Source organism: Ruditapes philippinarum, unplaced genomic scaffold (assembly GCF_026571515.1).
Source record: "Ruditapes philippinarum isolate M1 unplaced genomic scaffold, ASM2657151v2 ctg670_1_1_1_1, whole genome shotgun sequence".
NCBI lineage: Eukaryota > Metazoa > Mollusca > Bivalvia > Venerida > Veneridae > Ruditapes > Ruditapes philippinarum.
This window is the reverse complement of record NW_026851756.1, coordinates 215,749-232,095: the sequence shown is the minus strand read 5'-3', so window position 1 is coordinate 232,095 and position 16,347 is coordinate 215,749. Positions and strand designations below refer to the sequence as shown.

The following is a 16,347-nucleotide window of genomic DNA, read 5'->3' as shown; positions in this document are numbered from 1 at the left end:
TACAGAGTAGTCTTTAGCAGAAAATATATTAGCTCAAACAATAAACAGATAAAATTGCCATTGTTTACATGTTTGCTGCCCGATCTTTACAGTCAAATGATTTTGTTTATTTAGACCTTGCTTTTTGTGTTTGAAATAGGACACAAACAGAGGTATATAACATTCCTCTACATATATCAATGAGCTTAAAAGTTTGAACATATTTGTTTCAGTTCCTATGGTGTCCGGATTATTGGGACTTGGATTTGGTTTAGCAATTGGCTTTCTTGGCATGTTTTTCTGCAAAAGGTATGTTGAATATTTCTATATAAATACTACGTTATTCATAAATTCGGGCAACTTTGTCATGTGTCCTTTCCTTCCCGTGTTTTATCAAATTTAAATAAAGATACTTATATACCCAATAGGATGTAAAGGTTTTAAGTGTTATCACTATATATATTTAAACTGTTTTCTTCTTTAGGTAACTCACGGTTAAGTAACCTTTTATTCTGAATGATATCTTTTAAAGAGATTTTACCCATAATGGAATGACTTCACTACTATAAATAATTAGGTTGATAATATATATACGTGGCAACAAACCACGAAATAATTACATATGGAAGGTGTTGTTAAGTGTTATATACTTGTGTAAATTGTGTATATTCTTTAAATATAAAGATAACAAATTGTTCCAAAACAAACTATTTTCATAAATATGTGTACTTAGTCACTTTAAACACTATCAACATTTTATTTATAAGAAATATTTTATATAAATATCCATGTAATGTGAATGCCTTAACAGACACAATTGGTAAATTTGTACAAATTGTGATTAAGAGAAGGGGGGGGGGGCACGGGGATTTGAAAAAGAAGGTTAGATATCAAGTGAATTAAGATGCTTTGAGAGACTTCTAATATTAATTATGGTCGATGTACTGTGCCAATCTTTTGGTTAAATACTTTTCTTGTTGTGATATATTGTATGCCATGTCTAAGTGAACATTAAATATGTATAAAAAGTGCACATACTATGATTGGGAATCTGCATTCTCTTTTACAGGTATATTTAATTTGGTTCTTATTTACAAAATTGCCAGTTTTTTTTATTGAAACTATGTATTCACACTGTGTTTACAAATAGTGTGTAGCATTTAAAACGTACGAAAATATTTTCTCTGTGTGAACTTAAATGATCTTTATTTTACATTTAAAAAAGAGAGTGTATAGCAGTTGTCATGTATCAAATATCATATTTGAGCATATATATCTTTAACTACAAACAATAATCGTTTGTGTAAGAAGGGACTTTTATAGGATTATTATCCTATTAGAAGGGGACCATAACATTTATTTTATTACAGAATTAGAAAAACACAGATGAAAGATGGATCAACTGGACAAACAAATCTAGCTGATAGTCAGGTGGTGACAGAAAGTCCAAGGAACAAAAATATTGGTGAGACGCGCATAATAGAACAAAGCACGGAAAGTTTATACAACCAAATAGAATATAATGTACATGCTATCGAGGTTCCAACATGTTCAGAAAACAAGAACCTGTCTGATAATGTATTAAACTGCAATTCAGATTATGATCACTGTGGTACTTTTCCAGCACATCAGCAAACTAAAGCTAGCACAGGAGAATACAGTGCAATTAAAAGTATCGTTGGTCAGGATAAGCAAACATCTCACCAGGATGAAGAGGATTGTTCTACATATGACAGTACTGTAAAATCGACAACCAAACATTTTCAGGAGAATAACTTATACCATCATTTGAGTCCAAACGATGTTATCATAAACAAGCCTGATGACACATAAAATATAACTGGAAGTCCAGTATAAAAGATGATAAAACGTCGTTGAAATGTCTTAAAATATGTTCCAATCGTGTCAAATCAGCTTCGTGTTATGTTTTCAATATTGTACTATTGTATTGCATTGTTAATTTGAAATATTACAAAAATCTTTTCAATGGTTACTTATGATAACATTATTTTGTAAATAACTGTCTATTTTTAGTAAACTGCTGTGGTGAAACCAAGTTCGGCATTATGTTTATATTACCTTTAAGTCATACAACGTCTATGAGATAACGGCTTGTATATAGATTGTTCTCTTCGTCGTATACAAAAAAACAAATACTTTTAAGGTCATAAACAATGTAAAATCTTTCATAATAGATGTATCCTAGACGAGAATATAAAAAGAGTATTGTATTGCCGTGGTAAAATAAAAAAAAATGTAATAAAGTATTTAACTTTTTAATTAACTTAAAATGTGTCTTGATGAAACATCTTTATATGCCGTGTCAGTGTCATTTTTAATTATCTATGCATATTTCAAAAAAGCCAAGGGTTACATTAATAATAACAGATTATAATAGTATTATAATTAATAAAGTTCACAAACATATGTCTGTTTAAACTCTTGTCGTCTTGTTTGTTTGTTTCAAATTAAGCCTTTTCTCATCAAGAGTATTTCAGTTATATAGGCGGGTAGTTTCCTAACCATCGTTCCTTGAGAGTTACACCAGTACTAGACTACCTTCCTCCACGCTTAACTACCAAAGCATCTCCCGCGGATCGAACCCACGCCAGAGAGGTTACTCGATTAGAAGTCATCAACTCTTAGCCCTCGACCAGTGGACATAAATACTCTTAAAATCGCTTGCGCAAGTGACTTCAATATAGCAACTTCGAAATCGATTGGGGCCTCATACAAGTCACCGAAAATGCCCCTAAAAAGTTAAATAATTGAAGGCTTGGATGAGTGGTAAGTTGATGACGTCAAAATGAAAAAAAAATGCATATGGTCAAAGTTAGTATTTAATTTCAATACTTCGCTTTATTAATCTGTATTATTTTCTGTCGCACTGGTCCATGCCATTGTGACCTGAAAGACGATAGGTCTCTTCTTCTAGTCATGCCCAACATACAAACGAAACCTTAACCGTTAGGTATCAGTCGAACAAGATTTCAGTGGTCAAGGTCACGATGAACTTGACATTTGACCTAATGACATCAAAATAAATAGAGGTCATCTACTAGTATTGACCAAAAGAAGTCAATGCAATTGTGACATTAACATTTGATCTATTTACCTCAAATCCGTAGTTGTCGCCGACCAAATTACATTAGAGAACTTAGGCGAAGAAAACTATTTCTAACTATTGGTCATTTTCGTGATTTACGATTTTAACTTCACATGTTCACGATTTCAAATCTTCAACTTCATAAAAATGGATCTTTGTATTTTTCAAAAGAAAACTGACTGTATTTTCATAAACACCCAATCCTTGTATAATTGTAAACCAATAACCATTAATTTGAGAGGTTTTTAGGATTTGCAGTGATCTATCCATGCGTGAAGCAATGACCTTAATGAACACTTATCAGTGCAGTTAATGAAACTTATCTCAAACGTTATGAAATAGAGAAAATAAGAAACCCTAAAGAAAGCCCAACTCGTCAACATTGAAAATGTTGCAAACTCCGTTTGATTGAGCCTGTTCATGTACGGTACTGTCACGCCCCTAGCACCGGCATAAGGAGAATTCAACATTTAAACATGAAATGGTAAAATGTAGAAACATCCGCAGATGTGTTCATACGGCGGTTATCATGGAACCTTCTATGTGACACAGTAGTGCTATTCCATTTAAAGCGGCGTATGGTTCCCAAGTAATGAAAATCTAGTGCCCTAAACGAGAAAACAATGGGCGAAACAAAACAAAATGGAATTTTGAAAGGGGATCAGAGGTTATGAAGCCTGCATATCATGTTGAAGTATGATGCCATATATAGGCAGGAGTAAACTGATACAATATGTCTATGATCATAAGATGATACACTACTATGTCTGAATACCTATAAGAATTTAAAGTGATCAAAGTTATCAATTCAAGTGCACTAATTATAAAACTAATTATTTGCCTATATATAATTACCTACATTTCCTAAAATACTGGACAGCTATATATTCAGTGTTGTTATGTTTTTCTTATCCTTCGGGATCATTGATTCAAGCACTTACAAGTGTACTCTCCTGCGCATCGGTCGAATGTTCCACTATCACTCACTTTCTTACTGACGTGAGTGTATTTAGTGAGTAGCGAAGGGAGCGTGTTTCAAGTATTGACATTTGAGTATCGCTAAGCAGGAGCTAGGGGTCGTGAGGGATGTTGAACTTTTACATTATCCCTCATGTACAGACTCAATCAAATCGAGTCTGCAATTTTCACGTTTTCTTGGAGAGATTAATGCTTCCAAGGCATCCTTTTTTTAGATTTTTACATGTAATTGCTTGCATTCAGTATACATTTGATATGCTTACATTTCATGGTATAAAAGTGTGTTGCCTAGTAGAACTGAAATACGAAAACGTATTTAACTGTCTTTTACTGCCATACTGTTTTGATATGTGGTTGATTTATGTCAAGCTGACAATAAAAAAAATTGACAAATGCGAAAGCATAAAGTTAAACTTTTTTGCATCTTCGTCCTTCCTCATTCCTACATTTTCGCCTCGAATATGGCACGAACGCTGTTACAGAAAAGCTTGACCCATTGTATGCGTTGAACTTTTTTATGACTTTGTCGTCCTTTATCATTCCCGCCTAAAATATGCAAAAACACTAATATAGACAAACTAGATCAGGCACATACCATTGCAAAATAGCGAAAATGTCACATGACCTAAATCATCTCCTTTACATCATCCGTTGTAGTGTGCTGGAAGAACAAAAAAGTAGTTTTATTTTGGATATAAAATTTTGTATTTTTCAGTGTTAACTTGTTGTTTTTGCTAAACAGGTTTCGGAACTAAAACTTTCAAATGATGTATTTCGCTTGTGGATTGCAGATCACGATGTCGTAGTAAGTCGCTGAAAATCTGAGCTTAGCAAAAATGTTGGATAAATCAATCAAAGTATCGATAATATAATTTGAAAAGTAATAAAAACTGGGTATATCAATCATATAATTTTATGCAATCGGAAATGGATTATATTTGGTAGAATATTGGAATAGATAGACATTTAATAAATATATCGAACTTTCTTTGTTGTTTCCTTTGTGTCTTCGAGTGAACGAATAACCTTTTTTGCTAACATTTATCTGTTCTATTACTTGTATCATACCTTGGATTAACATATATTGTGAACGATGGAATATTTAAAACAATCTAACGACTAAATGACACCTGATGTCAGTAGAAAAAGGAACAATATGGAGACTGTAAGTTCCCCAAATCCTGTAAGAAGGAAAGAATAGAGCTCGTCGGATGCATGCGGCGACACAAACTTTATTGTTGAATGTAAATCTTTTGATCTAAGTGAACTGGTAAAATCTGCAGTATGCAGCCAAGATGTCATGGGTGCAATTTCCGCAGCAATTGTGCCATCATTAACGGTTGTGTTTAACAAAATGCTCAAACCAATCAGTGATAAACTCGATGATCAGAGTCGTCGTTTGATAAACTGATACGAAAAGCACGAAAATCAAAAGAAAACTGTGGCAGATCTAGGATGTAAGAATCGTCAATCACGCTCCGAGCTCCATGAAGCTGATGAGAGAATAGACTTGCTAGAAAGAAGTCTCGACGATCTGGAGCAATATGGAAGAAAAACCTTCATTCGCTTCCACAGGGTTTTTTACCCTCTGGGGATTCCAACTCTTAAGTCCTGTCAGTAAAAAATCGTCTGGTAACCCTCAAGGCTCGAACCCAGGATCCAATACTAAGACTGCCAACAAGCCAGACACTGACAAAATAGTACTGGATATCTGCAATAATTTTATGAAGGTCACCCCTCCCATATCAGTGGACGACATAGAGAGGTCCAACATAATAGGTCCGGTGCGTGGCGGCTATGGACAGATTCTGTGTAAATTCAAATGCTGGAAAATAAAAACTAGGGTTTTACGGCGAATATGATAAACAAGATCAACAAGGAAAGGCGGCGTTCATTGAACGCAACCCCCATATGACCCAGCAACAAGAACCAATGGCAAGGAGCCCAGGCGGACCCAAAACAAAAACAGGACAGGGCAAAGACAGACAACGGACAGGTTAATCATTAAATGATAAATAATTTGTAACTGATTAGGAATTCAAAGAAAATAATGATAGGCCCACAAAGGGGAAGGGGACAGGAGACCGGGGGAAGGGGGGTGATAATCAAAGAAATAAAAACTAGAGGCAATGGGGAAGATACTTACCGTAGACGAGAAAACAACAAGGGACACAAGCAAAAGTGTCACCAAAACAGTATGAAACAACTTAGACATTCATCTGAGGAACACAGTGGGGCGCCGCCTTGGAACGGTCAGCAGCATAATAATGACTGCTGGAGAATTTAAACCGGTTAATGGTGCACCAAACCTCGCTCTTAGCCCCACCATGTTCCTATAAACGAGACAGTGTCAATAAAATGAATCCCGCCAAGTGAAATTCTAACAGTTGTCATGGTTACAAAAGGTTTTTTGTTTTTTTTTTGTTTTGTTTTGGGTTTTACGTCACATCGACACAGTATAGGTCATATCGCGACGTTCCAGCTTTACTGGTGGAGGAAGACCTCAGGTGCCTACAAAAGGTTTAAATAAGTAAAACACTAAAATGATCATGTAGAAACATATAAAAGTAAACCCAATGACCATAACAAATGTACTCAATGTCCTAAAGGAAGACAGAGCAACAAGAAAATCACTAACAATGGCCCGACGAAGCAAGGCAGAAGACGAACATTAAGACAATTCAGTCCCAAAGGGCTGTACGAACTATCCATTATAGAGTCTCCCACTTGGTCCGTCAGATGCAATCAAAAGAGGAAAGCGTAGTGTCCAACTGTAAAAGGGTTGAACACTAAACATGCAGTATGTCTTAAAATAGTAGGGTCATAATTTCTTTTAATAAAACGTTTAATGATTTTAGTAAAAACAGCAGAAAAATTACCATGACCCAAAATCTTACGAAGTTTGTAAATCACATCGCAATAAAAAGCAGGCTGGCTAATCCCTTGTAGCAGAAGAGTTTTTAAATCACTATTGAATTTAGAAATTAAATCAAAGTTACGATTGTAAAATTTAGTAAAATATTTCCGTAATTTATGATAGGGGTAGCCCTGTTTTAGAATATGATAAACAAAATCGACAAGGAAAGGCGGCATTCAATGAACGCAGCCCCCACCCGACCCAGCAACAAGCGCCATTGGCAAGGAGCCCAGGAGGACCCCAAAGAAAAACAGGACAGGGCACATGGCAGAGTACGGGCAGGCAAACCACTACATCAGAATACATAATTAGTAACTTATAAGGAACTAAAGCAAAACAAATAAATGATTTAATATAAGGCCCATAATGTCAAAAGGCAGGGGAAGGGGACATGAGACACGGGGAAGGGGGGGGGGATAAAATAAAAGCTTGCAGGTAGTAAGAATATTCCGCTCGTTGAAATCAAGTCGAACCTTAAACATCATAGGTCCACGGGGTTCAAAGTCTTTTTAACAGAAGATATAACAAGAAAACGACAGTTCATGGTAAAACAGCTGGACCAAGTTAGGAAAGATAAAAAGACTGACAGTTTCTGGAACTCAGATGGTCGAATTTTGTATAAAAACAATCCAAAAGACAGAGTTCGATCTATTAGATCAATGAATGACATTGACTATTTGCTCCCGGATCCGACGGACGAGATACACGGTGCGTAATCGTTCCGGGCTGATTTGGAATATTTTCCCGTTCCTGAACTGATTTGGATTTATTGGCACCGGTTGATTAAAAAAATGGATTTTTAGCTTGACAAGGTAAGAAAATATATAAAATAAACACATTTACATCTTTTAGTCTTTGAATATTCTACTTGCACGGAACATTGCAATGGTTAAGGAATTCATACACAACTTTATAAGGTTTTTTAATTGTCTTTTATGAGTTGGAATCGGAAAACAAATTTCACATGTCAGTGAAGAAGTAGCAAACATGAGCATAAAATTGCCCAAAAAGTCATTATTATCTATGATTTTCCGGGTATTTCATGATCAACTATAGAAAAAAATCATTCCGCGATGATATAATGGTTTTTGTTTAATGTTTTATCCAGTAATAAATTTGTAGTACGTATTTTTATGACATCTCTGTAGACTTATTAGGGCACCGGATTGATTCATATTAAGGTAAAACAAGGCAACGGGCTGATTTTAGACTTGAAGCTCACTGCAACTCTCAATCAATCACAGAGGCACTTCACTAAAATTTTAAAATCAAGATGTATATACATATTTAAGGTATAACTTATACATGTAGTTGCAAATACCAGTAGTCAAAGTCGAAGCAACATACGTTTATATATAAAATGATTGGCAGATTCATTGTCTTGTCAAAGTGTTTTATTATACAGAGGAATTGGAATATAAATATATAGTAAGTGTAGCGATGGTACATGTGGAACCAACGTTTATGGATGACCGTAATGTGCTTCTATAGAAAGTATTAAGGCTTCCTTTTATATATGTACATACGAATTTACAATCAATGTATGGAGCGAATTGTCGAGAAAATGAACATAAAGGTTTTCGATTTCGAGTTATGTTTACCTACAAATGAATTGGAAAATAGGAAAAAAAGTTTATTCGGCTCTTCTATATTTCATTGATAGTTAATTTTAATGTCATGGCATTTAATTATCTGATTATGACATTTGCAAATATTTGTTTTAATGGATTAAGTGAGTGTCAAAAGCAGACTCAAAACACCAAACAATCTTGAACCGTAACTGTGATATCATATATACTATATATACATGTTTTGATTTACTACTTCTGAAAGGAAATTTCAGCATAAATATTTAGCTACCAATATGTGGGAATATGCCTTAATCTAATAACGGAATATCCTATAAATTATAAACAGGAAAATGCTTTTACCTGGATATATCAATCAAATCTACCATCACTACTATATAGTTATATCCCATTCATATATTTACGTATGTTGCTTTGACTTTGCAAACTGGCATTTGCAAACTTTAAAATAATTTTTGACGTTACAGTATATATATTTAATATATAATTTAATATAATTATAGTTTTAATGTTTCAATACTTAATTACAATTTGTATTTATGTTAATACAAATTCATAGATTATAGAAAAATGTCTTTGTTAAACATGAGAATTCGACGATTGATTAAGAGTTGTAGTGAGCTCTAAGCGTAAAATCAGCCCGTTGCCTTGTTTTCCCTTAATATGAATCAATCCGGTGCCCTAAAAAAATTACAGGGTTGTCAAAAAATACGCATGACAAATTCGTTACTGGACAAAACATTTTACTAAAACCATTAAATTATCGCGGAATGATTTTTTTCTTTAGTTGATCATGGAATTCTTGAAAAATCATATATAATAATGACTTTTTTGGCAATTTTATGCTACTGTTTGCTACTACTTCACTGACATATGAAATTTGTTTTCCGATTCCAACTCATAAAAGACTATTAAAAAACCTTATAAAGTTGTATATGAATTCCTTAACCATTGCAATGTTCCGTGCAAGTAGAATATTCAAAGACTAAAAGATGTAAATGTATTTTCTTACCTTGTCAAGCTAAAAATCCATCTTATCTGAATCAATCCGGTGAAAAAAATCCAAATCAGTTCAGGAACGGGAAAATATTCCAAATCAGCCCGGAACGATTACGCACCGTGAGATAGTGGAAAACGCGTGGAGCAGGGGCAATCCATTCCTCAGATCAGCGGCGGCGAACGCAAGTGGTATGGACTTAAATTGATGTAATCATTACATGTTATTAAGGCGAGACAATCTTAGTCATTTTCTCACCATTTGTCAGATTGTCTCCCCTTATGTATCAATGTCACTTACATAGCATGTTATAATCCATCTAAATTATATTAGTACCATTATTAGCTTATTTATCGATACACTAGTACAAAAGTACTCCCTAAATAAAAAACTTTCAATAAGCCCTTAGTATGTACACTTCGTGTATAATCCTTTGTGTTTTTGTGCACGACCAATGTCCGAAATAAAAATACTCCTACACTTAGATATGCCCTTCGTATGTACATACCCAATATATATTTGTACTTATTGTCATGCACGAGTCAGCGAGCTGACCTATTCTGGTTTTAGTCAAACTGCCCCTGTTTACCGTACGCTACTTTTATTGTTATCAGTTAAACAGACAAAACGAATATTTTACATAATCATCATGTTGTATGAATAACTGGTCCCGTACATATATATGATCTTCGGGTAATGGGTTAAGTTGTTGATAAACAAACCGTCCGATTGTTTTTTGAGGAAAGCAATCTCTGAATGAAAACTGATTAATACTTCTATATATATAGTGATATCACATGTATATAATTAGAAATACGTGTTTTCCAATTTGTGTATAGTATGATTTATTTTGATTTAGTTGGTGTTTGTCTTATTATTTTAATACATAGTATACGAAAAAATTACGTTAAAGTATCCTTTGTTTCGTTTTCGATGTTATTCACACATCATGTAAACCGATTTGTGATTAAGAAGTATATAATTATCATATTATGTGCTACTTCTTTCCATGACACCAACTGCTTTGTCAATGGTGAATGATGTAGTTCATTTAAAAACCTATCACGCGTAATATAAAACAGCGTCTGTCACATGACTGCATTATCGCGAATATATGTTTGTTTACAAAATAGTTTTCTGATCCGCCCACGTATCGCGTCCATACCTATAGTCTGTTTCAAAAAAACATTCAACTTTATTTGAAATTGTTAAATGCACCGGTCGAGATATGTTTTATGTTGTTATCGTTACTGTTAATACATATATTTTTGTCATGGAAAGACGTATACATGTTTATCAGGATTTTGTTGCTGTGTATTTATGTACATGAATGTGTGTTTTACTGCTTATATGTGCATTCATTAAAAAGTATCAATGATTAAACTGTACAAATATTAGAGGCTTAAACAATTAATAATTGACTGTATTAATAATAGGTTTGACTATTTCTCATGATCTTAAATTGGCATGAAAATATCGAAAATATAATGTTATCAGCGTCAAAAGTTTTAAGTACAATGCGTGCATTAAAATTCAAACTTAATAAACGATCTACTATGAATAAAATATACATCTCTTACATGCGTCCGATTTTGGAATACGCCTTAGTAGTGTGGGACGGTTGTACATTAAACGAAAAGCAGTCACTTGAACAATTACAGTACAAAGCTGCGCGCGTCGATACTGGGTTAACTAGGTCTGTATCGATAAATCGGCTGGGTATCTCTTTCAGACTGACGTACAATTAAAAGGTAAGTCACTGTTTCCACAGCAAAAAATGGCCTTGTCCCTTATTATCTTGAAGATCTCTTCCCAAGTACTGTTTCAGAAACATCAACTATCCACTTCGAAATAATAACAATTATGCAACCGTCGTACTGAAACGTATAATAGATCTTTCTTGCCTTCTGCAACTGAACTTTGGAATTCACTCGATGCTAGTATTCGTAATGCGGAATCACTAAACATATTTAAAACTAGAATGAAAGAAACCCAATATAAAGTAAATGCACATAACAGCCTTAACGAAACCCGTAACATTTAGGGGTTGGGGGAGTAGGTGATACTGAATCCTTGGATCATCCATATTTATAAATTTATGAAATACACGAACGTTGATTTCTATCTGTTCAATTACTTTATTGTATATTGTTAAAAATCGTTTCTTACGATTCATTCCATCAGCAATTATACATGATATACACTATGTTTATGTCATATGCCATTAAGTATTGAATATAGTTTTTTTCGTTTCATTATCTACCGGGGAGGGCCGACCGCTAATGTTGTAAGAACTTGGGCCCAACCCGTTTGCTTTTGCTGTTAAGAAATTAGAATACATATGAAATTTGTATCTGTATTGTATATACATGTATATAGCAATAAAATATGATAAAACCAAAACATTAACCTTACTTATTAAAAACACAATGTGTTCCTGTTTGCATGGGCATAAGTTACGAGCAGTTTACATGTACTGTTCGCACTTACGAAATTATAATTATGCCGTTTGATAATACGCTTATTTTTAAAATCGACTTTAAATTGATAATGGTGTGTCTGTCTTTGTGATAATTTTATACAGATTTTGACGTTACTGACCGTGTATTCATAGTTATGTGTTTGTCTTTGTGAGCATCTTAGTAGAACCACCGATAAACCGTCTTTATAAACAACATCCGACTTATTAAAACGCTCGCACTACAGATGTAAATACACAAAACAAGGTGCATTTGCCCTTTCTAATGAGTGTAAAACATACTTGTTTTATCCTGTCAACTGAGTTTACTTATAACTATTTGGAAATAACGAAATTAAACGTGTACTCTTTATATATTCCATTATATCTTTGAGACAAAAAAATGAAAACAATCTTTAGAGATGTGTAAATTTTTTATCACTGAATACGTTAAATTAATTGATTAAATTAATAATACAATTTTTCATGTGTCATTACACCCATAGTTATTTTCGTACATCAACGTATAAAAATTAAAACTTCATACACAACGGCGAATTAACGTCATCCTAAGCATGCCATTGTATAGCACGCGACTCATATGGCACTCCATGACTGATTACTGATATGAAAGAAATACTCTGTCAAATCTTTTTTATAGTTTATGCTTATAAATGAAAGTCTGGGTTTCTATCTAGTAATATAAATCTCATATTACTCAGAAAATATCGCTCATAGTGTTGTAAATATAGCTTTGCCGATCTTTTGTGGCCTATATTTATGATTCCGTAAATTTCCTTATAAATGTATTGTGTATGTTGATCTTTAAGCATATTTCTCGATTCAATGACAATTACTGCACTAATATTTTTCTCTACCGCGATGATAGTTGAAACTCATTTTTTAAGTAACACTTGATATATTTTCCTTATAACGAGGAACACTTTCAGGACTCACTGACTTAAAGTAATTTAACAATAATTACATAAATTTATTCTTCTATTTTGATTTTATTTCCAGTGTCAAGATTTTTTCCAAGTATTTATACATTATGAAAACCAGAATAAACACTTATATGCAAATAGAATAAGGATGATTTTATATCCCGTGGGTATCAATGTTTAATTTAACGGACACTAAATAAGAGTATATAATTAAGAGACACTTGTTCTGCTTAGTGATTGTGTGTAAGACACTTGTAGTTGTTAAAATCCCGTCCTGCTTAGTATTAAATTTAAAGGGAAAAAATAAACTGAAATAATTATGTCTTATTTTACAATAATTATTTCTGATAAACTCTTTTATTTAAAATGCTAGTTTTGGCATATGACATTTCTTAAGTTGTGGAAAGAATCGTGAAATAGATGATAATCAGTGATACGCGCTCGTGAAAAATAATTCTCTCACTTCTTGGTGTGATATAACATGGCATACTTACTAAGAACAACTAGAAATGCTCTATTTACATGTACGCACATTTTTGTGGTAAAACATTTATAACTATTAACGTTTATTACGCCGTCGTCTTAGGACTTAGCAGATGACCCTCGTATCGATTCTAGAACAAATTCTCGAAAAGAAGACAGACATTACCGAAGCTTGACCGAGCATTAAGATTTTTTCACCATATTTCTACTGTGTAACTTACACAGCAAGGGCTAGTTTTGCATATTTGGTCCTTTTTTGGTAATTTGCATGTGTAAATTATTTTCTTTGTTCACTTCACATTATTTTACTTAAATATATGTTTTCAAAATTTTCATTTAAACTAGAGCAAAGACCTGGAGCGTGCTGCTTTAAGGAAATGCTGGTCATAGTCACACAGTATTTAAATTGTATGTTTATATCTTGTCTTGGAAATACGATGATTGTTGAATCTGTTCAAAAAGTGATATCTCACTTTTGTAATTTTCTGAAATACTAAGCTGACATTCAATCTTGACACAGCGGTTCACGACAAGCCTAACAACAAATGAGCCGTGACACGACAAAACCAACATAATGGGTTTGCGACCAGCATGGATCCATACCAGCCTGTGCATCCGCGCAGTCTGATCAGGAGCCATGCTGTACGCTTTCAAACCCTATAACAAGTAGAGAAACTGATAGCGAACAGCATGGATCCTGATCAGACTGCGCGGATGCGCAGGCTGGTCTGGATCCACGCTGGTCGCAAACGCACTATGTTGGTTTTGTCGTGACACAGCTCAAATAGTTCTTAAAACAGCTTAAAACTAGTGATTTAAAAGAAAGAAATATTTTTATTTTGTTACAACAACACGACAAATTACAACGTATTCAAAATTGAAAAGAAGCTTTTGATTATAGAATTGTCAATAAATAAACAATCACAAATTTCGCGGATGAATATAATTTTAATCAATGAAAATGCTATGTTTAGCGATATCGATCAGTACTTATTACACAAGTAAATCTGACTGTCGAGTAGTTTAATATATACATGTTGGACTGTTTGGCGAGAAGATTTTTGCTAAATTACATCAATGTTAAAAACAGGTTTATCGTGAACAAAATACCTCGAAATTAATAAGGATTACAAACCCGAAATGCAATAGAAGTTCTTAATTTAGTATTACTTGATTTTATTCAGGCTTTCTTCGGATAACCTCTCCATGGTGCAGGGGTAACGCTCTCGTTTAGTGTGTTAGAGGTTTGGGGTTCAAATCCCATTCGAGGCAACATAAAAATAAACTTATACAGGAAAATGCATACAGATATACAGTACGATTTAGATTTCAATGATCAAAAAATACCACAGAGCTTGCATCCCATTGATTTATTTATTTCTGCAGACATAAATGTTTGTCTTTCTGTGCACATTTATTACATAAGTATTAATGAAAGCCTGGCGACTTTCCAATTCTTGATTCTTTTCACATGGTCTCATTTATGAAATAATCTTGCGTAACAGCCGCGCTAACCTCATCGGTGTCACATGATCCGAATTCTGCTATAAGTAAAATAAGTATGATGCACCATGCGTTTCCAGACACGAGGTAATAAAACTTAGTACGAAACAAAAAAACGAACAAACAATAGATCGATTAATCGAACATATAAATAAATAAATAAATAAATAAATCAATTAATTAATAAAATTTGTGGATGTTGAATTTGCAAGTTATAAGAGACTATACAAGCGCGTTTACTAATTATAACATCATTCTGAGACTCCAAATGTGCATTTTTCTGTCCCAGGTTCATTAGAAGAAAAATTATAAATAGAAGATAAAACGAAAACAAGCTTAAAAACTAACTTGATTTCTGCTTATTTTGTACAGCTTTGTACCAGTGTTACAATCCGTCTATGAAACTGTCTGATTTCAACTGAAACCGTGTTTCATAAGGTTATGTTGGCAATTCTGTAACAACTTTAATGTTGAGAACCTTATCTCTTACATGCAGGCAAAATTCTGGAAACAAAGTGATCCCTCGGAAGCATTAATCACATCAAATGTGATGTAGATTCCTTGCTTGATATTATACAACCCTACCTGTCTTGTACCGCAAATGTATGCTAAGATGAACATGTTTTAACTGGAAAACATTCTTTAACAATAATTACAAACTGCTACAATGTATTGTATCATATTAGCAGTTCAGAATTCAACATATGATATACATTGTACCTGTACTGGAACCTTCTTATTGCGTTCCAATGTAGTCTATTTCTACTTACCTGTGCTACGAGGTATTTTATGTTCTTTGAATTTTTTTAATTTCTCATTGTATTTACTTGAAATAAGGAGGCATTTTTAGCCGTTTTTTCATCAATTGTAGCCCCCACAGTGTAGGTTTATTGAGTCAATTGACTTCATTTTAATGTAATCTTAATATTTTAAATTCCCTGTACTTAGTTTTCAGAACTTCATCGCGAGAAATTTTCAGTAATGCTGATGCGTACTCAAAACTATTCGTACCTTTTCTACTGTTTTTAGATTTTTTGGAAATTCTTCTTTATTTTAGAAATAATAATGCTGCAAATTATTTTTATTAAAAAATATGTGTGTAAATTCAGAACAACTGTATCTTTGTATTTTGAAACCAAGTCATTTTTATACTTTCAGTCTTTTACCACTACACTTCCACTACCACTATTCACGAATAAATGGTTAACTGACCACCTCATTGTTTTATGACTTATCCAAGACATGGGCCTGGCACAGTAAAAGAACTGTTGAAGAAAATTGCTACACTAATCCACATTTGTGATGATGTGTCCACATTTGTGAAGATTTGAGAATTATACAATTATGAATAATAGTTTAAAATGACATCTCGAATTAAAAAACATTCGGAAAA

General features: G+C 33.4%; 1 protein-coding gene across 5 annotated transcripts in view; it reads left to right on the top strand.

Annotated features, from left to right (window-relative positions):
- The window catches only part of LOC132738903 (location of vulva defective 1-like), a 176,048-nt gene that overhangs the window by 5,416 nt on the left and 154,285 nt on the right, over window positions 1-16,347 (top strand). For 2 of the 5 annotated variants that reach the window (XM_060726548.1, XM_060726524.1), the window contains exon 5: window positions 213-288. In XM_060726548.1, the coding sequence (XP_060582531.1) occupies window positions 213-288 (76 nt within the window). Of the gene's footprint in view, window positions 1-212; window positions 289-1,349; window positions 2,299-16,347 lie in introns of those variants that run through there. The other 3 variants (XM_060726540.1, XM_060726515.1, XM_060726531.1) reach the window with 3 other exon arrangements.